The 24727-nt window shown below is 33.4% G+C and overlaps 1 protein-coding gene across 2 annotated transcripts; it reads left to right on the forward strand.

Annotated features, from left to right (window-relative positions):
* Positions 1-7005: 7005 nt before the first annotated feature.
* LOC143066267 (uncharacterized) lies at positions 7006-22221 on the forward strand. Of its 2 annotated transcripts, XM_076239269.1 has the most exons (4): positions 7006-7141; positions 15547-16602; positions 17587-17768; positions 20449-22221. In XM_076239269.1, the coding sequence occupies exons 2-4, from the start codon at positions 15548-15550 to the stop codon at positions 21069-21071; spliced, it is 1860 nt and encodes a 619-aa protein (XP_076095384.1). In that variant the 5' UTR covers positions 7006-7141; position 15547; the 3' UTR covers positions 21072-22221. The 2 variants fall into 2 exon arrangements, with proteins under 2 accessions (XP_076095384.1, XP_076095378.1); XM_076239263.1 differs by lacking the exon at positions 7006-7141 and having other exon boundaries at positions 14636-16602.
* The last annotated feature ends 2506 nt before the right edge of the window (positions 22222-24727 follow it).

The following is a 24727-nucleotide window of genomic DNA, read 5'->3' on the forward strand; positions in this document are numbered from 1 at the left end:
ATGTTAGGTACATTTGTAGTTACTATCGTAAGTTGAACTTTAACGTCCGTTGCGTGTGGCAGACAATGCGTGGTTCTGTTGTACTGTTTTTATTTGCTGTCCTATGTTGTTTTTATTCTGTGGTTAGTCAGTACTTCGGTGTTGACATGAATATCAATTACATGGTCATTTTTTTATAAATTTACTGTGTGCAAAAGTATGAATTATTCTAAATACTAAGGATTTTTTTTATCATAGGCATAGATAACTTTAGCCGTATTTGGTACAACTTTTTAGAAGTTCGGATCATCAATACACTTCAACTTTGTACTTGTTTGGCTTTCTAACTTTTTTGATCGGAACGTCTCTGGTGAGTCTTAAACAAAACGTATAGTTCTGGTAACTTTGATAACTATTACCATGTCGAAATGTACTATTGTATTGTTAATAAGTGTATTTCTTTGTCCTGGATGTTCTTGAATTTACTTGTACAGTAGTCCTGTCATGTAATGTTGTCATTTAAGTGTTATGTTTATCATTGCCATAAAAGCACGAGATTTGGTTAGCCACAAAACCAGGTTCAACCCACCATTTTATCTTACAATGTCCTGTACCAAGTCAGGAAAATAGCAGTTGTTATCTTATGATCATCTTATAATTTGTTTCTATGTGTATTGCATTGTCGTTTGGTTTTTTGTTGCACTTTAGTGTTTCTGTTGTTGTTTTCCTCTTATCTCGGATGTGTTTTCCTCGGTTTTAGTTTGAAATCCAGATTTGTTTTCTCAATCGATTTATGACTTTCGAACAGCGGTAAACTACTATTGCCTTTATTTATTGATAGTTGATATTGCGAGGAAAGTTCTTCAAAATTCATATGCCTTGAACTTCCAATAATGTAAACTTAAACTAAAATTATGCACTTCCCTCCCTTTTCTTTGAATCTTCATGTTCAATTAGATCACTAAATTCCCAAGTTGTGTCTCATATCTGTAAACCTGTAGATAAGCTAAACAAAATATCTATATAAGGTATCTCCCAAAACGACGTGGTCTGAAAATCAGCAGCTTGTATGTTTGGAAAATAAGTAAGTCAATTAGTTTGGATTTACAATTTTTGCTCAAACTACAGTTGAATTCTGCATATCAATTATAAAAGTATATGTTATGGTAGCAAACGCATGCAGCTCATGTAAAGCAGTCTCTTAAAACAGTACACTAGCTGTGCTATGTTATTTCCCGGGCTTGTATTTCCTATTACGATTTCCTTGATAGCGGGTTGCTGCTCAAAAAGAAGCTATTACACCAAGACTTCCATATGGGGAAGTTGAAATCCTCCCTTCGTAAATTTTATAGACGCCATCACGAGTTGGGTACAACCGTAATGGAATCATTTCATAAATGGTATCGGATATGTTCCTTATGTGGTTAATGCAATCCTGTTCCCTTTTTACAGATGTCACCAACCGAATTAGACTATTTACTGGATTTGTAATTACATGAGAAACACTACATGTGGAGCAAGATCTGCTTACCATTCAGGAGCACATGAGATCACCCCTAGTTTTTGTTTGGGGTTCGTGTTGATTAGGCTCTAGTTTTCTATGTTGTGTTTTATACATGTACTATTATTTGTCTGTTTGTCTTTTTCTTTTTAGCCATGACGTTGTCAGTTTATTTTCTATTTATAAGTTTAAATGTCCCTCTGGTATCTTTCACCCCTCTTTCATCAATCACTCAAAGTTGTTGCGTTTTTAACCCCTTTTGGTTATAAAAAATAATAATTAATCATATGTCCAAAAAAAAACACCACCAAATCTTGTACAAAACCCCCTATCTGTTCTCCTGTTCTCTTAGCAAATTAAGCAATCATTGTTGTGTAAATAGGATCCCAAACTTAATGTTTGTTTGAACCATAACTAAATCTTTAAAGAAAAAAAATCAGATAGCAATTTTAATCTTGTCAGTATAAGACAATCTTATATTGATGAAAGTATTCATTTCTTCTCGTATCCATTTGTGTATGTTCATTAACATTTACTCTACAAAAACAATGTGATTACCACTGAATAGATACATGTACGTCCAATCGTCATTCAATATTACGCTTGCCTTGGCACTATTATTGAGAATGGTTGCAGGCTGAATAAGTTCTCCTTTCAATGACTACATATGCAAATGCCTTACCAAGTCAGGAATATGACAGTGTTTTTCCATTCGTTTGATGTGTCTGCTTTCTAGTTTGCCATTTGATAAAGGACTTTCCGATTTGAATTTTCATTGGAGTTCGGTATCTTTGTTAATTTAGTATACACTTTATGTCAAGACACATTGCAGTCGTTCTGGTGTTGAAGCCATTGATTTAGACTAAGTGTTAATCGGTCAGCCAACAAAATAATTAATTAAACCCATACAAAGCTTATATGATATTATATCCATTGATATTACAGTTTTTAACCGGATTTTTGTAACAAAAATGTCGGTTATTGATTTGGGGATGTACGGCGGGCGGGCGGCAATCAAATGTTGTCCGTGCATTAACTCATGAACCGTTCAACCAAAGCTTTTAAAATTTTAATATGTTGTTACTGACAACTAAATGAAGGTCAAGTTCAATAATGACGATTTTGACTTTTACCGTTCAGGAGTTATGGTTCTTGAAAGATTGAAAAATGGAGTTTCCAGTCGTGTCCGCGCATTTACGCATGAACTGTTCTACCTAAGCTTCCCAAATTTTAATATGTTGTTACTGATGACAAAATGGAGGTCAAGTTCAATAATGGCGATTTTGACTTTTACCGTTCAGGAGTTATGGTTCTTGAAAGATTGAAAAATGGAGTTTCCAGTCGTGTCCGTGCATTTACGCATGAACTGTTTTACCAAAGCTTCCCAAATTTTAATATGTTGTTACTGATGACAAAATAGAGGTCAAGTTCAATAATGACGATTTTGACTTTTACCGTTCAGGAGTTATGGTTCTTGAAAGATTGAAAAATGGTGTTTCCAGTCGTGTCCGTGCATTTTCTCATGAACCATTCAACCAAAGCTTTTGAAATTTTTATATGTTGTTACTGATGGCAAATTAGAGGTCAAGTTCAATAATGTCGATTTTGACTTTTACCGTTCAGGAGTTATGGTTCTTGAAAGATTGTGAAATGGCGTTTCCATTCACGTTGTTGCATTTACTCATGAACCATTCAATCTAATATTATAAGCTTTTCAAATTTTAAGATGTTGATACTGATGACAAAATGGAGGTCAAATTTGATATTGACGATTTTCACTTTCACCATTCATCAGTAATGGTTCTTGTGATATTGCCAGGACACAAATAAATATTAATAAATCCGGTTTGTTGTCGTTGTGACAGCCTCTTGTTCATTACTAACATGATTTTTTAACAAACTACTTGCATCTAAAATTGCCCGTTTTTTTTTTTAAATTTGGAAATTACACATACTGAAACCTTATCTGGCAAATGTGGATTTAGATGGATTAGGCTAGTGCTCGGTCATTTTGTGCCTCGAACGCATTAAAATTCATCATGGCGATATGCCATTCCTTTTTTTCTGACGTCGTGCCCTTTTTATTCCGAAAAATTTGACGCCATGTGTCCTTCAGCTTATCTGAACAGAGATCGGAATGCGGTATTGGGATTTTTGCTGATCGAGTATACCTATTTTAACATTTTTAACGTGAAAAACTGAAAATGTGTAAACTGCTAGTTTATTTATGTGCCCTATTTGGAATAGTCGACGGGTAAAGTGCCCTTTTGGAGAAAAAAATACCATTCCCAATGTGTTGTTTTCATTTCTTAAAACAGTGGCATAGAAATTTTATCATGAATTTGGTTTAATATTTAACTGAATTTGATAGAAAAATGAAATAACTGTGAACTTTCCATTTCTCTGTTGCAACATTCCTGCATATGGAGTAGGTTGATACAGTTGATACGATAATTCAGAGCTTACATTTCCTATCATGATTTTCTTGATGACGGGTTGCTGCTAACGTGGAAGCTTTTGGCTAACACGGCTGTGTATTTTTGTAATGTATCCGTTTTTATTATGTAGCTAGTCACCACTTCAGTTTAATCATGTATATATATTATATTGTCATTTATAAAATTTACTGTTTGCAAAAGTATGAATTATTCTAAATAATAAGTATGTTCTTGTTCCAGACAGATAACCCTTTCCGTATTGGTCACAACTTTTTTGGAAGTTTTGGTCCTTGGTACTTGTTTTGGTTTTCAAACTTTTTTCACCTGAGAGTCTTGTGTGGCGCACGTCTGGGGTATTAAATTTTTAACCTGGTACCTTTTGTTGGCTATTATTCGTTTGTTTCTCTGTCCAAATTTTCTCCTAACTATTTGTATTGTAGTCCTGTCATGTAATGTTTTCATTTTAATGTTATAATCAACATTGCCATTAAAGCAGGAGGTTTGGCATGCCACAAAACCAGGTTCAACCCACCATTTTTTTCTTAAAATGCCCTTTCCAAGTCGGGAAAATGGCCATTGTTATATTATAGTTCGTTTCTGTGTGTGGTACATTTTAATGGTGTGTTTCTGTTGTGTCGTAGTTCTCTTATATTTGTTACGGTTCCCTCAGTTTTAGTTTATTACTCTGAATTGTTTTTTCTCTATCGATTTATGAATTTCGAACAACAGATTACCTTAGCTGTATTTGGCAAAACATTTAGGAATTTTTGGTCCTCAATGCTCTTCAACTTCGTACTATATTTGGCCTTTTAAACATTTTTTTTTATTTGAGCGTCACTGATGAGTCTTTTATAGACGAAACGCGCGTCTAGCGTAAGTGTAAAATGTTAGTCAAGGTATCGATGATGAGTTAATTTACTACTGTTGCCTTTATTTGAACCTCATGTTCCAAAAAACTGCAAGTAGAATAATTGTAAGGTACTACTTATATGTGTTTATTGAAATCTAGGAGTTGACTGCACACACATGGATATTTTATCAACTGAGAAATGAACACATTATAATAAGGTGCTAGCGGCAAATTACCACTAAGGATAGAAGTATAAGCAAAAAAAGGTAAATTCTCATGTTTGAAAAATATTATTTTGTATGAATAAAACCATGAACAGTTTCGATATACAGTTCCAAAAGTTTAGAAAAAAAAAGGACAGCGAACTGTAATTTGTAAATTTAAACATATTTATTCATAGTGGATTGGGAAACAAGTTTTGCAACATATATTAATCCCTTTCCACTTTGCGGGTGCGAGTGCTGCTCTTTTTCGATATCTACAAGGGTGTCTTTAACGTGCAAGAGATATGACTCTCTCTTAACAAGGGTCAGCCATTAATCGTCCCCTTCCGACGGACTATCATCGTTTCTTGAAGACCATACTCGCAAATGGTGTCAAGGGAAAGCCGAAGTTTCAATCCCTAAAAAATCTTCATCTCGGAACGAGAATCGGACCAGGAACCTTTGTGTTAGTAGTCAGATGCACTAACCACTACACCACGGCTCTCTTAAATCTGTAACTTGATGATAGATTAAGTAAAGTTTTTATTTTTAAAGTCCTGATTATAAACAGAGAATATCTGCTGTTGAAAACTATTGAAATATCTACCAAGTATGTATTTAGGTATTGTCTGAAGTGTTATCCATTAACTGAGATTCTTGCAAATTTGGGATGATAGGCGACAAAATGAGTCTCATTGGAATATCAATCAGTTGACGCTATACTTTATTTCAAGACCGAACAGTAATATTATTAAGCAAAACAATGAGTTGCACGCGATTTCTTACAAAGTATTCTCTATTCGGTATAATACATGGACAAAATTTAATACAATGTTTAGTGGGTAAAAAGTTCAAATAGTTCGTAGACATAGCTGAACATTGCTTAAACAGCTTAACAAAGCGTTATAAAGATGCTGATCAAGTCTTGATAAAAATCGGTCAAACTTTTTGAATTTTGGATCATCAATACTCTTCAACTTTAAACTTGTTTGGCTTTCTAACTATTTTGATCTGAATGTCTTATTTTAACAAACCGTGCGTCTGGCGTGTGAAAAAATTATGCTGGTACCTTTGATAACTTTTACCATGTCGAAATGTACTATTGTATCGTTAATTAGTGTATTTCTTTGTCCTGAATGTTCTTTCATTTTTTTTTTTGTACAGTATTCCTGTCATTTAATGTTGTCATTTAAGTGCAACAACTTCAGATGAAAATGCCTGTTCCAAGTCCAGAATATGACAGTTATTTTCCTTTCGTTTTTTGTGTCTGAGCCTTCTATTTTGTAATTTGATTAGGGACTTTTTGATTTGAATTTTCAATGGAGTTCGGTATTTTTGATATTTTACTTTAAACTTTTATTATACACTTTATGTCATGACACATTGTAGTCGTTCTGGTATTGAAGCCATTGATTTAGACTTAGTGTTAATCGGTCAGCCAACGAAATAATTAATTGAAGTCATGCATAGCTTTTATGATAGTATATTCATTATAATAACAGTACTTAAGTACTTACATAATGTATAAAAAAACTACTAGTATATAAAATTGCCTGTTTTAAAGTTTGAAATAATACTGAAACTAAGATTTCAACCCTAGTAGGCAAAGTTGGATTTAGATTGTTCTGCCTATTTGTCGGTCCTTTTTTGTTGTTAGCTCTGCAACGTTTTCGGTCATTATAATCTATACTTTAATGTATTTGGCCTTGAGCGTTCCTGATGAAGGTACATCTAAAAATAAAAAAACGTTTCAGACGCATTAAATATATACAGTGTTGTTTTTATTTCGTTCAACAGTGGCATAGAAATTTTATGATAAATAGGTTAAATGTTTAAATCTGTTAAGGTTTTATATTTAAAGTCCGGATTATTAACAGAGAATATATAGGTTGAGTGGAACTATTGAAAATAACTATCATGTAGTATTTATTTAGGCATTGTATGCAGTTGAGCCATTAACTGGAATTCTTGCAAATTTGCGATAAGATTCGACAAAATGAGTCCCATTGAAATATCAATCAGTTGACGCTACTGGTCGACGACCAGTTACCGTCAGTTACCAGTTACCGTCATTTGCATTTTTTCCGCGAAACGTCGTGGTCAATCCGATGACGTCATCGTGTTTTTTTAACGGACAAGCATCAAGAAGTTGTTGACAAAATTTAGTTCAGTAAGTATCAGTTTTTGGTTATTTATTTGTCAAAAATCACTTTTTTTTTAACCCTCGCATCGCATGTTCAGACGGGGGAATCCTTTGTAGCAAAAATAAATAGAAACTGACCAAAAAAAGGTTTGTTTACATATTTTCGAGAACCCTGTTCGTCATTTGGGAATCGTTTCAGCCATTCATTTCACGATTTTGAATACAAATTTATTTTATAAAAATTGTTGTCATCCAAGATTCTCAATGGGAGCCATTTTATCCGATTTTTACCTGGGATGCAAAAATGGTTGCTGAATGACGTTGTATATTGCTTTTTGTGGCTGTATTTTCGGGTTGTTCCTACTTGATAATGATGTTGAAAATGTTATTTCGTATATTTGAACACATAATATAACATTTAGATTGAAAACATTAAAGATATATCTGCTGTATCCTATATTCTACAAATTTGATTCATTGCATTACTTGATTTGAAACACCATATTACGCTTTCCCTTCCAGAAAAGAGATTTTAATAACAAAATAATATATTGACTTACATTTTGGAATTCACAAATGTTATTCCTAAATTGATCCAGACTGCCTTTGCAGGTTGTACAACATAAATCATGCACATTTGAGAATAAAATCGTACGTCTCCAGCATTGTTTACAAACTGCAACGCTTAAAGTCAAGGCCATTGTTATGATATTACGTCACATCTTTGTATTAGCAAGCAAGCACTTGTTACTTTTAAGGGGTGTATAAGGGATATTCACAACCAATGTACACAAAATTCGTTAAATTCGTTAACCTGTACATGGACGGAATTACTTGACGTTTGGCATTGCTTTTTATCTATTATAAAGAGTTGCAAGTCATACCTATCCCACCCATTTTAAAATGTGTGTATTTTTTTTTTTTTTGGGGGGGGGGGGGGTGTCTAACTGTTTGACCACATTCAAATGCAGAAAAAATGGCAAAAATAAGTGTTTTAACACCCCACCCCCTCTTTGGATACGCTACTGATACCATATTCTTTGTTTATGTACTTCCAGTTTAAATTCTGTGTTTTCAGTAACAAACATTTGATTAATTATGAAAAATAATTCGGGAGGCTTCAAAGAGCTTATCACTGAACTAGCGAAATGTGGGTGTACCAGAGTTAGTTTTCTTGTTTTTAAGGTTTTACACTAGTCATTTTCTGTGGATTTTTAAGGCTTGCATTATAGCGGCAGCCAAACGTTTGTATCAACAGCCGTCCGTTTGGCCTTTAATGGTTTACTAGGTTTACAAATTGTGACTTTCAAATAGAGTGGGAGAACTAGCACTTATACTCTTTCTTCTTTTAACCATCATCATGTCAACTCCAACACAAAGGTCTACATCGAAAAAAAATGACGTACAGAGAAGTCATATCATCGAACAAATAGACCAGAATACAGTACTTAAATCAAGGAAACAAACAACGGTTTCTTTCAAACTGGGACTTTTTATACCAATATTAGCTCGGCCGAGATCAGTCGATAATTTTAATATTTGTGCATCGTTTTTAAAAGTACTCAGTCCAGTTAGTATAGAAAGTCCCCCGCTTTTAAAACGGACTTTGTATACCACATTAAATGCTCATAGATATGAAAAAAATGTGACTAGATTACCAATGAGACAACTGTCCATTCAGGTCACAATTTGTATAACATGTATAAGTAAAACATTACAGGCTTTTAAAGGCTTCCGAGTACAACCATCAAATAAACTCCAACGAAAAAGTACAACATGCAATCATAACATACAACAACAGCGAGATGAGTACACAAAACAGCATAAAACGCTCCAATATGAACTAGAGGACAAGACCTAAAAATTTGTAAGGGTTCCGCAGAACCCAGTGTCCCGCCTACTTCTGCTGTAAATTGAAGGGTCAACAAAAATGAGGAAAAGAATCAATAAAAATATACCGCTTGATACTATCTTTTGATTGTAAGAAGCTTCTGTCCAAGTTAGGTAAAAATCCAGGATAGTAAATGAATCTAATAAATGTTTGTAAACTTTAACTGCAGACTGGACGTACTGTTAACTGGTCCATTTACAAGTAAAATACAGATACACAGGTACAAAATTTCCTTCAAGATACAAGCTTTTAATCATTAACAAGCTTCTGTCCAAGTTTGGTACGAATCAAAAATAGTACAAGAAAGGTAACAATTTTTCGTTTCCTGGCAGAAAATCCAAGTCCATTTAAAGTAAAATACGAACAAAATTGATTTATCGTTTTACAAAATTTACCTCTGGATACTTTCTTATGATCATACGACATAGACAAGCTTTTGTCCAAGTTTGGCACAAACCAACAAGGACCAAGGATAGTTTAAGAAAGTTATTAAAGTTTTAATAAGCTGTTATCAGAGATGTGTCGCCTTTTTTAATTTCGATACGAAAATGTTGAAATAAAAATAGCAATGCTTTAACATCTTACACAAGTTATGCAAATATTCCAAGTCAATGAAACATGGCTAAACAAACTCCAATCAACATTGGCGTACCACCAGTGGTTCACCTTGAACTGACCTAATCTACAAACGAATACATGACAAACAAGAAAAAATTCAAAGTGAATAGACCATGACTAAGGGGGCGGAGCCTAATTATGTCCATGCAAATGAGATATGCCAATGCTGAAATAACTGCAGACCAAATATCATTGACCTACCACTTGTGGTGCCCAATAACCTGACCTAATCACAAAATAATACATATAAAATAAGCAAAAGTTTTTAAGTCAATAGACCATGACTGAGGGAGCAGGGCCAAATAATCCCCCATGGAAATGAGATGTGGCAATATTAGTTTTCTCGTTTGAATTGTTTTACATTAGTCTTATCGGGGCCTTTTATAGCGGACTATGTGGTATGCTCATTGGCAATCATACCACATCTTCTTTTTAATATTATACAACTGCATACCAAATATGATTGACCTACCACTTGTGGTTCACCATAAACTAGACCTAATCACAAACTAATACATTGTTGACGCCGTCGCCGACAAAAGCATACCCGTCTCGCTTTTCAACTCCAGCAAGGCGAAACAAAACTTTAACCACAGGGTGAAGGTAATGTTTTCCCGCAGAAAAACTAAGTGCATTTATAAGTAAAATACGGAAGAAATGAAATTTTATTTTCACAAAGTTTACTTCTAGATACCATCTTATCATCATAAACAAACTTCTGCATGTCCTAGTTTGGTAGAAATCCATTATGTTTAAAGAAAGTTATTAAAATTACAACAAGAGTGCACACGCTGAAATGTCTTGCCTTCTTTATTAATCATTGATATTAAGTTGATAGTGCTAAGTATAAAGCTTTATTAATACTGTCACATAAACTTAACATTAACCAAGATAACTAAATAAAGACCCATGAACCATGATAATGAGGTCAAGGTCAGATGAACCATGCCAGGCAGACATATACATGTAGCTAACAATGCTTCCATACAACAATTACAGTTGACCTATTAATTATAAGTTTTAGAAAAATAGACCAAAACACCAAATCTTAACACTTCGTTATCAATAGACAGTGAAAATGAGGTCAAGGTCAAACAAAACCTGTGCCACTGACTTATAGATCATAAAATATTTCTATACACCAAATATAGTTTACCTATGGCTGATACAATGTAGTATTAGATGAAGAGACCAAAACTCAAAAACTTTATCTTTGACAACTGAACAATGAAATGAGGCAGATGACATCTGCACCCTATAATCATACCATACAACAAATATAGTGTACCTATTGGATAAAGTATGAGAAAAACAGCCCAAAACACAAAAACTTTAAATTTAAAATTTAACTATAACCACTGAACCATGAAAATGAGGTCAAGGTCAGATGACACCTTACAGTCCTTCCATACACCGAATATACTAGCCCTATTGCTTATAGTATCTGAGATGTGGACTTGACCACCAAAACTTAACCTTGTTCACTGATCCATGAAATAAAGTCGAGGTAAAGTGAAAACTGTCCGAAGGGCACGAGGACCTTGCAAGGTACGCACATACCAAATATAATTATCCTATTACTTATAATAAGAGAGAATTCAACATTACAAAAAATGTGAAGTTTTTTTCAAGAAGTCACTGAACCATGACAATGAGGTCAAGGACATTTGACATGTGACTGACAGAAACTTCGTAACATGAGGCATCTATATACAAAGTATGAAGCATCCAGGTCTTCCACCTTCACAAATTTAAACAGTTAGCTAACGCCACCACCGGATCACTATCCCTATGTCGAGCTTTCTGCAACAAAAGTTGCAGGCTCAACAAAAACTATAACAGAGTGAATATTTGTGGGGTCTGTGAAACGTACCCACCAAAAAACTCCAATATAGACAATCAATTAGCTCGCTTTTGGAACATACACCGATGAGAACTAGTTATTAACTGGAAATCTGAATGCTAAATGTCTTAGTTATGTTGTTGGGTTTCAGTCACACCAATATGAACAACAGTTAGTCGTATTATTACCAATAAAGAAGTGTGAATGAGTAAGTTTGTTAACAATTGATTAATGGCACAACCTGGTCGTTATAGTGGTTTTAAAACCATGTAAAGTGACCATATTTCATCTTTCACTAATATGTCAGTCTCCTTTAATAACCATTCCTTAACATATAAAGCTTTACAACAACATTTACAAGAATAAGAGGCCAAGGTTAGATAAACAATACAGGAAATACATGTAGTCCTACACACAATATAGTCGACTTATTGTTTAGTTTCTATGAAACAAACTTCACCACGAAAATTACATTGCTTCATGGACGCATGTACCATCGTGTTTTGGTGGAAATAAAAATGGCATTCCATGGACCATGACTGAGGGAATGGGGTCAAATATCATCAATAGAAATGAGATCTGCCAATACTATTACAACCAATGCCATAATACTTGCTATTGAACAATACTGAGCAATTGAAAATTTCTTGCTATTGCACAATACTGTACAATTGAAGATGTTTTGCTATTGCTGGATACTGTGCAATTGAAAATTTCTTGCTATTGCACAAAACTTAATATAATAATTTTGAATCCTGATTTGGACCAACTTGTAAACTGGGCCCATAATCAATAATCTAAGTACATGTTTAGATTCAGCATATATCAAAGCTCAAGAAATAAATTTGTTAAAATCAAACTTAGTTTAATTTTGGACCCTAATGTTGACCAATTTGAAAACGGGACCAAAAATTAAGAATCTACATACAGTTAGATTTGGCATATCAAAGAACCCCAATTATTTAATTTTTGATGAAATTAAACAAAGTTTAATTTTGGACCCCGATTTGGACCAACTTGAAAACTGGGTCAATAATAAAAAATCTAAGTACAAAAGTTTAATTTTGGACCCTTTATTCCTAAACTGTTAGGACCAATACTCCCAAAATCAATACCAACCTTCCTTTTATGATCATAACCCTTGTGTTTAAATTTCATAGATTTCTATTTACTTATACTAAAGTTATGGTGCGAAAAGCAAGAAAAATGTTTATTTGGACCCCTTTTTGGCCCCTAATTCCTAAACTGTTAGGACCAAAACTCCCAAAATCAATACCAACCTTCCTTTTGTGGTCATAAACCCTGTGTTCAAATTTCATAGATTTCTATTAACTTATACTTAAGTTGTGGTGCGAAAACCAAGAAAAATGCTTATTTGGACCCCTTTTTGGCCCCCAATTCCTAAACTGTTAAAACCAAAACTCCCAACCTTCATTTTGTGGTCATAAACCTTGTGTCAAAATTTCATAGATTTCTTTTTACTTAAACTAGTTACTGTGCGAAAAACAAGAAAATGCTTATTTGGGCCCTTTTTGGCCCCTAATTCCTAAAATGTTGGGATCAAAACTCCCAAAATCTATCCCAACCCATAAACCTTGTGTTAAAATTTCATAATTTTCTATTCACTTTTACTAAAGTTAGAGTGCAAAAACGCGAAAACTTAAAATATTTGGACAACGACGCCAACGTGAAAGCAATATATACGACAAATTTTTTTTCAAATTTTGCGGTCGTATAAAAATCCAAGTACATGTTTAGATTCAGCATATCAAAGCCCAAAAATTAAATTTTTGCTAAAATCAAACTTTTAATTTAATTTTGGACCCTTTGGACTTTAATGTAGACCAATTTGAAAACAGGACCAAGAATTAAGAATCTACATTCACAGTTAGATTTGGCATATCAAAGAACCCCAATTATTCAATTTTTGATGAAATCAAACAAAATTTAATTTTGGACCTCGATTTGGGCCAAATTGAAAACTGGGCCAATAATTAAGTACATTTTTAGATTCAAAATATTAAAGAACCCCAAGGGTTCAATTTTTGTTAAAATCAAACTAAGTTTAATTTTAGACCCTTTGGACCTTAATGTAGACCAATTTGAAAATGGGACCAACAATCTACATACACAGTAAGAAGTTAAAATTGATACTATAAGCTGGTAGAGCATCAACTAAGGATAAAATTAAGTTAAAAATATTGATAGGTCATGGACCTCCTTTTCGAGATATTCGAAATTTAAAATATTGCCGGAAAAGGCCGACTCTGAGTTCTACCTTATATTTGCATTGGTATTATTAGGTCTCAAAACAAAAGAAAGAAAATTAAGAATCTTCTAAAATTTTGGTAGATGACCTTTCATGAGCTATTTAGTCTTAAAATAAATGGGTGTTATGGGGCAAAATATTTCACATTGTATTGTATGGAAAAACACCAAGGAGTACAAGCATTGGCACAAATTCTAAAACCGCACCCGAGTACATCCTTAAGTTACTGTGCAAAAACCAAGAATAATGCTTATTTGAGCCCTTTTTTGGCCCCTAATTTCTTAACTGTTGGAATCTTAACTTCCAAAATCAATTCCAACCTGTCTTTTATAGTCACAAACCTTGTGTCAAAATTTCATAAATCTCTATTTACTTAAACTAAATTTATAGTGCCAAAACCAAACTAGGGGCTCTAAAGAGCCTGTGTCGCTCACCTTGGTCTATGTGAATATTAAACAAAGGAAGTAGATGGATTCATGACAAAATTTTGTTTTGGTGATGGTGATATGTTTGTACATCTTACTTTACTGAACATTCTTGCTGCTTACAATTATCACCATCTATAATGAACTTGGCCCAGTAGTTTCTGTTGGAAATGTTACCGGTATTAAAAATTTACAAATTTTAAGAAAATTGTTTAAAATTGACTATAAAGGACAATAACTCCTTAGGGGGTCAATTGACCATTTTGGTCATGTCGACTTATTTGTAAATCTTACTTTGCTGAACATTATTGCTGCTTACAGTTTATCTCTATCTATAATTATATTCAAGATAATAACCAAAAACAGCAAAATTTCCTTAAAATTACCAATTCAGGGGCAGCAACCCAACAACAGGTTCTCTGATTCATCTGAAAATTTCAGGGCAGATAGATCTTGACTTGATAAACAATTTTACCCCCATGTCAGATTTGCTCTAAATGCTTTGGTTTTTGAGTTATAAGCCGAAAACTGCGTTTTACCCCTATGTTCTATTTTTAGCCATGGCGGCCATCTTGGTTGGTTTGGCGGGTAACGCCACACATTTTATAAACTAGATACCCCAATGATGATTGTGGCCCAGTAGTTTCAGAGGAGAAGATTTTTGTAAAAGTTAACGACGACAGACACCAAGTGATGAGAAAAGTTCACTTGGCCCTTCGGGCCAGGTGAGCTAAAAATACTTATTTGGGCCCTTTTTGGCCCCTTATTCCTAAACTGTTGGGACCAAAACTTACTAAATCAATCCCACCCTTCCTTTTAAGGCCATAAATCTTGTGTTAAAATTTCTATTCACTTTTACTAAAGTTCGAGAGCGAAAACTAAAAGTAATCGGACCCCACAGACAAATACGACGACAGAAACGTGATAACAATATAAATGATATAAGACAAAAAAAAATCAATTTTTGCAGTCGTATAAAAACTAAGCTATAACCATTGAACCAGGAAAATGAGGTCAATATAAATGTGAGATGGAAAATTCGTAACATGAGGCATCTATATACAAAGTATGAAGCATCCAGGTCTTTCACCTTCTAAGATAAAAAGCAGTTAGCTTGTACACCACTGTTGTAACTATCCATATGCCAAGCTTTCTGTGAGTTTTTGGCAGACTTGACAATAATTATTCAAGCATTATTTTATTTTGCTTACAATCTAAATTGGGTTTGCTCATTGTTAAAGTCTGGTTTGGTGGAGAGTTTTCTCATTGGCAATTATATTTCTTGTGTCCTTAGAAATTTATTCTGTAGATTAAATCTTCATATATATATATGCCTTCATTGACATTTTATCAAAATATACAAATGTATTTATCTTTACTTTTAAGGATGCCACAAAAAAAGCAATACCTGCAGGAGTCCCTTGATAAGGCCATTGGTGCAGTAAATTCAAACAAATTAAGTATTTCTAAAGCAGCTACAGAATATGGGGTACCAAGGACAACCATATCAGACCATGTCAATGGAAAGTATGACAACCATTTGAATGGACCTTCAAAGATGCTGACAGATGAGGAAGAAACATCTTTAATAAACTACGTCAAGTATATGGCAGAGAGAGGTTTTCCTTTGACAAGAAGAATGTTAAAAGCATTCGTAATTTCTATCATTGAGAAATCAGGTAGATCAACTTTATTCAATATGGAAAAAGGTCCTAGTAACAAATGGGTCAACAAACTTCTAAACAGACACCTTGAATTGTCGGAAAAGTTACCAGAACAGCAGGACAAAGCCAGGAGACGCATGTCTAATGTCACTGTGGTTGACCAATATTTCAAGTTGCTAGTGGACACAGTCGACTCTTTAGGATTAACAAATAAACCCAACCAGATATTTAACTGTGACGAGTCTGGCTTCAGTGGTAAAGAAAAAAGTAAGGAAAAAGTTTTAACACTAAAAGGGTCACACAGCTACCAACAAAAAGTATTAGTCCATGGTCACATTACAGTTCACATGTGCATAGCAGCGGATGGACATGTCCTCCCTTCATTTCTGATTTTTGATGGTTGCCTGCCTCATAGGAGCTTTAAGGATGGTGTTCCAGATAACTGGTTATATGGATCCTCTGAATCCGGGTACATGGATACCGAGTTGTTTGAAAACTGGTTCGACAAAGTTTTCATACCATTCTGTGGAACAAGAAGACCAGTACTGCTGATTTTTGATAACCACGATTCCCATATCAGTATTGACCTGATAGAGAAGGCCAAAGCTAACAACATTCACATCATTGGTTTACCACCTCATACTACACATCTGCTGCAGCCACTGGATGTTGCCATCTTTGGACCTCTAAAAGAAAAAGTGAACCAATTATCAGTTACCTTGGGAAACCTGAACAAGTGTGCCACCATAGGCAAAGCCAAGTTTCCTGCTTTATTAAGGTATTTACATGTACATATGCTTGGATTATATGTTTATGTATTTTTTTGGTACAACCGAATTTTCAAGCAATCAAATTTTGAGGATTGGGAATTAAAATAATTAAATTCATAGATTTCTGTCATCTGAATTTCCATCACAAGTATCTGATATGGCTAAAATGTAACAATTCATAACAGATTGCAACAAAATTAACTAAAAACATATCATGACTGTTTATTTTACAACAAAACATATCTAAAAATGGTGGACTTCCGGTTGGGGTGTGGAAACAATTTCGGTAAACACACAATTTTTTCCAGATTTTGACATTCAAAAATAAAAATAAATAAAAAATTATTTGCCGACCTACCGACCTCATTTTTTAAAAGTATGTAACTGGAACCACACACATAGAATAACCATACATTGTCTCGAAATATCAATGTTATTTGTACAAGGCTTAGAAATAGGTAGAAAGCGAGGCTGTGCCGTGCATTTCTACCTGTTTCGAGCCGAGTACAAATAACCGATTGATATTTCGAGACAATGTATGGTTATCCTTTATATACTGCAACTCATATAAGTGTTTTAAATGAAGTATTTAGTGTAAAAACAATCATTTTTAAATTTGGAGCGAACGACGTAAAATTTCCCAAACCTGTATGTTTTATTGACGTCATAAATAAAATTCTACGGAAACGCATTGTCAACCTCATAAACAAGGTGCTATACGGTCATGGACTGTATATGACATATAAATATACAGTCAATGCAATTTGACTGCTCAAATAGGACAGCTGCAGTATATATTTTTATTTGGCCTCAACAAGTATTTTTTAAGTTAATGGTGTTAAATACTTACTGATTTTCAGTTTTTGTCAGCAGACTTCAAACTTCAATTTCACATGAACTGTATAATCTAATTTCTGTAACATATATAAACACTGACAAGAACATGCAACTTACACCTTTTCTTCAGTAATGGGTATCATTTTTATTTGCAGCACTGCAATTGACCAGACTACAACACTAGCAAGGGTCAAAGAGTCTTTCAGGAAATCAGGAATGTATCCTGTAGACAGATCCATAATTCCAAATTCACAACTTGCGCCCGCCGACTTCAACAAATCTGAAAAGACAAATAAAGAAACTACAGATGTAGATACAACAACAATCACCAGTAATGGTAAACTATTTATTTCATTTGATTTGTTATATTAGGCCTGAAATAAAATATTGCTTGTTTCCAAAATCCCGACAAACCTTGCAAAAATGGTGCTACTCATAATAAAATTTTATTGTCATAACTAAATCGAATATTATTTTATTCATTTCTGATTTTCAGGCTTGCAGGATTGTCCGATAATGTTCAAGCTTTTTGGAAAAATAAAATTATTTCCATACCTACCCACACCTGGCTTCGTAGAATCGGGATTTGGGAAAAACAAACAATATATTAATTAAGGCCTTACGCCATACTTAAAAATATTTTGGTTTGCCCAAACCCTACATAAAGGTTGAGACAGTGGGTAGGTAGGTAGGCAAAAAGAAATTGAAGTATCAGATGTTTATTAGTCTTCATGCCTATTTGATTAAAAAAAAAACTTCTTCAAATCAGGACAATAAAAGAATTCGAGTAGGCAGCTTTTTTCTGGGTAGGTACGTTTGGGCAAACAAACCTATTATTTATTATGGCCTTATCCCATACATGAATACATATTGTTAAGCAGTGATGTTGTTTGCCTTATATTAATGGAGAAAAAGGCTTTTCCCCTGGAGGAAAATCCCAATTTGAAAAAAAATGGCTTAAAATATTCCCAAAAACAACTTTTTTCCCAAACAGTGCAGTCTCAGTACTAATTGTGCATGAATTCAAACTGACAAACACTCATTTTAACTTTTTTTCTTGCCTAAAATTACTGTAGGTGCAGATTTGAGGGTCTGGTTATGTATCATCACTGACAAAAAGAGGTTTTATTTCAAAGCAGGGTTTGACTCTTGAAATGGAGTCTGTAAATTGAAGTTTCAGTCAAATTCATCGTTTATTCCAAAATTCCCAATTTGATGAAAATTACGCATATTTTCGAATAAAAAAGGGTGGAGGTAGTTTTGAAAAAAAAGTCAAGAATATTGCTGACTGTTTAGAGGTGGGAAGTTCTTGTCCATTCATTTTAGATGTGTTTTGTCATTTGATTTTGCCATGTGATTATGGACTTCCTGATAGGATTTTCCTCTGAGTTCAGTATCTTTGTGATTTTACTTTTCTCTCAATGATGATGTGATACCAATATACGACCAACATTTCTTAATTTTTGTGTTTCGTATAAAATTTTTAACTGCATTCCATTCAGTGTTTCTCTAAAAGAAGAAATTTGTATGTATTTCCCATAGGGTCCTATGTTAAACTTAATCCCCACCATGGTGGCCATCTAGGCATCTTGGAAGTTGGATTGGCTAAAAAGTAATAACTACTGGTCATTATCTCATTAAGAACATTCATGCTATGCTTGGTTTCATTCCATTCAGCATGTTCAGTGGTTTTCTAAACGAAGACATTTGTTTGTGTTTCCCATGGTGACTTATTGATGACATCAAAATTTCAATGTAGGATAAAAAACTTAATTCACATAGTTTTTTCACTGACCCCCACACCCACCTCTTCACTTAATTTGGGGAAAATTGATTGACCAATGGGGATTACATATAAACAAACAATTACAGGCTCTCGACTTGGGACAGGCTATAAATATACCTAATCACTAATCATTCCATTCTAAAATTACACAACTTTTTCATCCAGTTGACAAATGGTTGAAGCTAACTGGGATCTTTTTTAAACCATGCGACATACATGATGCTTTTTCATGAGACCTGTTTAACCTACCGCACATATTTCAAACAAAATATTCTTTTTCTTCATTTGCAATTTCGAAATAGTGGATCATACTCTATCAAAGTTTCTTAATGATCGCTTTCCAAAGTTTTTCCTCCCTCAGCTCACTACTGAGGACCTGCGGCCTGACCCAAACAGGAAGTTATACAAATGACTGTTTTTCCAGGATTGGATTAAACAGCCATTTAAAAAAAAGAGGGGACAAAAGATACCCAAGGGACAATCAAACTCATAAATCTAAAACAAACTGACAACGCCATGGCTAAAAATGAAAAAACAACATGAACCCAACCAAATACATGTACTAGGGGTGATCTCAGGTGCTCCCAAAGTGTAAGCAGATCCTGCTCCACATGTGGCACCAGTCATGTTGCTTATGTGATAACAAATCCGGTAATTAGTCTACCTGTTTTTTAGCCCCGACCCTAACTTTTTTATTTGATCTTAAAAAAAAAAAAAAAAAATTGTATCAACCGACCCCGTTTTTGACAAAGGGTTCTGATAGATGACATAATATTTTTTCTCTCTTGCTTCTACTTGCATAGAAAGCCAGTAAAACATTTTATTAATGTCAAAAGGTATTCCAAATAGGTTAAAATCCAAGAAATTTGCACAGCAGGTGCTTCAAAAACATTGCAAATGGCACACTTCCGGTTTTTGAAACTAATTACGGATCCGGACTTGGAAAAACCATGATAATTTTCCGGATTTCATTTCTGATGTCAAAAAAAAAAAAAAAAAAAAAAAAAAAAAAGAATTCCGACCTACCGACCCTATTTTTCAAAATGATGTTACCGGAAACACATATCTTTTTTTTTTAGGCCTATACAAAAAAATAATTCAACAAAAAAATGTAACACAGCAACAAATAAATAGTTTCAATAGTGTTATTCTTGCTTGCCCATTAACTTCTGAGTTATTTAATCTTTTGTTAAATTCTACATTTTTGTACCTCGAGTTTTTTCTTTTACAGAGCTCCAGGAATCAACAATTCTTTGTCACTGTTGTGGCAACACTATCTCCTATGTTCAAGAAATAGAGATGAGCATAAATGAACCAACTGAAAATCCACTTGTAACAAAAAACTTAATTCCAAAAAGTTTAGCAGATGTGCTGTTACCTCCAGCAAATCCATCTCTAGCAAAAAAAACTTCTAGTAAAATAATTACAGAAGCCAGGGTAATAACAGGGGATGAAATGCTTCAAAAACTACAGTCAAAGCGTGATGAGGCAGTAAAGTTGGCAGAAGAAAAAGAAGAAAGAAAAACAGAAAGAGCTAGAAAAAAGGAAGAAGCTGAAGTTTTGAAGGAAGCAAAGAAAGAAGAAAGAGAAAGAAAGAAAAGAGACAGAGAAATAAGAGACACCGAAAAGGAAGAGGAAAGAGAGAGGAAGAGACATAAGAAGGAAGAAAAAAGAAATATGCAGCAATGTAACCAACAAATCACTGCTGAATTCCACCAGTATGCTACATGTACTAAATCATCTGTAGACATGGTAGATAATAGAAGAAGTACCAGAATAAAGACCCCTTTAATAAGGGAAGAATTTTTACAATTTGATAGCGATATGGAGATTATAGAGACAATGGAAGAATAAGGAATATATAATTAAAATCTCTCCAGACTGTATAATTTGAAGAACTGTGAAATTTATTTTAATTTTTTTTTGGATCGAAATTGCATTATATTGATATAAATCTAATACTGTTCATAACAAACTTATTGCTGCAATATTGATTTTAATTCGATAATACAATTATCATCTGTAAAAGACTTATTATTATTACCTGTATATTGTACATGTTGTAAGCTGCAGAAAGTTAAAAGTTTTTTCTGGGTATTAAGGCATATAAGGTTTAAGATTTAGATTTCCTTTTTTGCACGTCTTCATATTGTTTCTGAAAGAAATAATTAGGAAGTGGTAGAGACAAAAAGTTTTGACCAATAATCTGGGTTCACAAATCATTTAATGAAAGATAATAATATGAAAAATTATTCTGTTATTCAACTTATTGGTAATTCATTTATATTCTAATCCAAAAAAAAAAAAATTAAGTAAATGTGATTTTTGAAAGATCCGAAAGCAAATGTAATGACAAATAACAAGTTTTGATATGCATGCATAACGTATACAATATTATCTTACACTATACATGTATATATACCAATATTTAAGTAAAAGATCAGCAAATGATTTTTGAAGATGTTATGAATCATAATCAAATTGATAGTTTCAATAATCTTTAACTTTAATAAAAGCTTTTTATAAACATTTTAATCATCTGAAAAGATATGGACAGTTGTCAGGCTATATAGTATTCACATCGAAAAATTTCTGAATGACATATACATAATATTTTGTTCATTTAAGGTAGTACCTTAAATACTGGAGATAACTCTGTAAAATCAGTTAATCATTTTAATCATGTTATACTGTTCAGGAAATTTTAAGCTTTTCAATGATCGAACTAGTGTTTGTCAAACTGAAATACATGTATATTCAACCATTTCTTCCTAGAAATCAATTGGTTCAAGTTTTTTGAAATTTTTGTATTCATTTCAAAGGGTCAAAGTAAATATTTTGTAAAAATTTTGTGAAAATTGAACGAGCCAAGTTAATTTTAGTCAGGTGTTGGGTAGCAGCTTAATGAATAATTGTACATGATATAGCAGACATGTGTATTTAACCTTCAGTCTACTAGCAAACTCAGATTAAACAAATTGTGTTTACAGTAGCAGAAATTGAACATTGACTTTGTTTTATTATGCCAAAATCAAACAAATACAAATTTAAATATTTGTTTATTTGCAAATCATGACCTCCAAAATGAGCAGAATAATTACTAAAACAGTGTATTTTTCAAACACAGTCAATATAAGGTATATTAAGATTTATGCCTTAATATGTAATATTATATTGTACCTGTAGTCTTCGTTATAACATGTTCTTGGATTAATTTGCACTTCTCATAAGTGCAAATTGGAACCACACTTTTTTTTGTCGTAGAATCATCAAATTTGGCAATAATGTACCTCTGGGGATAAATAACACAATACAAAAATAAATTTGATATAGCTCGCCCGGTTCGGCAACTGGAGTGAAAACAGTGACAAAATCCTGTAGGATATTTTTTTCTCCCATAGGATTTTTAAAAATCCTACAGGATTTTGAGAAATCCTATAGGATAAAGTCATAATCCCGTAGGATATTTTAAATATCCTATGGGATATATAAATCCTATCGGATTTATTTATCCTATAGGAAAATTTATCTCCTATGGGATAAAATTAATATCCTATGGGATTTAAAATCCTGTAGGATTTTCAAAAAAAAGTGTTAAATCCGATAGGATTTTTTTTATCCTATAGGATTATCATGAAAGACTTTTTGTCAGAAACTAATGTCCCTTAGGATATTTTTTTCTCCTAAGGGATTTATTTTGTCCTGTGGGATGTTTTTTCTCCCATAGGATATTTTTTCTCCTACCGGATTTTTTTCTCTCCCTTAGGATAAATTTTGTCCTGTAAGATATTTTGTTTTCCCTTAGGATTAACTTTGTCCTATAGGATTATTTTTTCTCCCATAGGATTAAATTTTGATACGTTTTGTCATCTAAGATGGATTCGTCAGTTTTGTTGGTATTTTACAAACGTTAACAATTGTTGCTACATAGATATTGATCACTACGTAGCTACTACGATATTGAACTCAACCTTTGTATTTAGCCTAGCTGCTACATAGATATTGATACCAGGGTTGGGTTCAATATCGTAGCAGCTACGTAGTGGCTACGTAGCTGCTATCAATATTTATGTAACAACTAGTCTATAGCTACACATTCAATAGTCAAAATCTACGTAGCACTTCGTAGCTGCTACGATATTGAACTCGACCCATCTACGTAACCGCTACGATATTGAACACGACCTTGGGTTGTGTTTAATATCTTATCGGCTATATAGATTTATGACTATTGAACGGGTGGCTAGCCTAGCTGCTACATAGATATTAATAGCAGCTAAGCTAGCTACTCGTTCAATAGTCATAAATTTACGTCGCACTACGTAGCTGCTACGATATTGAACGCAACCCTGAAAAGGGTCGTTATAGTTTCCATAATTATCGAAACGGATACATGGAAATATTACTTTATAGGATTGTGCAAATCTTGCCTTCGTATATGGTTTTCATGATATTAATTATTAATGAGTCTGTTTAATAAATGTTGTTTGTTTTACGTCCTGTGGCAAATATTTCATGTATGTTCATAACGAGAACACATTAATTATACATACAATAGGTAGGCTTTTCATAGCAAATATAAAAGGTCGACTGAGAGAATGGACATGGAACTTGGAATGGTAATGCAAAATGAGGATATATTGAATAAAAAACAGAACTGCCTCAATTAATTGTGCAAGAGTACCAAATGTGCAGAAGTCTTCCGTGCATGAAATCTATGCTTAAATCGACCATCGTTTTTCAAGTACAGTTTTCAATAATATCAATTGGTTAAATACATTTTGATGGCTTAAATAAAAGGGAGAGTTCTTTTAGATTGGATTATTTATTGCACTTTAGTTTTTTTTCATATGATACTATATTTTTCTGACAGCTTCAGATTTCTCTTGGTTATGTTTTTGCACTTAGTGCGGGAAATCGTGGGTTCAAATCCCGGCCTGGTCAATCCAAATACGTCAACATTTAAAATTGCTGTTCCTCCGCTAAGCAAGTGGAATTAATAATTCAATTACACCTCTCCTCCATTACATGATATATCTGTAAAAAAAGACTGGTATGCTCGAGTGGCTAAATGATGTCTAAATGCGGAGTGTTACCTTGTGAACTACCACGTTAAAAATCTTTCTCGACACTATCAGTCTAGAACAGGGTTCATATTCAGTATAACATTTGGAACTTGAATTTGTCTCTGGACAGGTCTGGATATAAGGCATATTCAATGTTTATTATATATCTACTAAATCGTTAATAAAAAGAGAAGTATTTTCCTTGTACTGATTTTTATTTCAAGTACTTGGTTTGATTTCCACGAATTGATATTATAAAAATGGAATGGTTAAACTTTTCACAAAATATGTATGTGCCTTTTGTGATATTTTTAATGGCAGGTAATATGAAATTAGCTCCTTACTTTATTTATACATGGAACGTTTTTTTTTGGGCTTGATAAGGTGTATAGGGATCTCTCTATAATAAAAAAAAAACCAAATGACTGTAAAAAAAACTTTCAA

The sequence above is a fragment of the Mytilus galloprovincialis genome, chromosome 1 (genome assembly GCF_965363235.1).
Source record: "Mytilus galloprovincialis chromosome 1, xbMytGall1.hap1.1, whole genome shotgun sequence".
NCBI classification, from domain to species: Eukaryota; Metazoa; Mollusca; class Bivalvia; order Mytilida; family Mytilidae; genus Mytilus; species Mytilus galloprovincialis.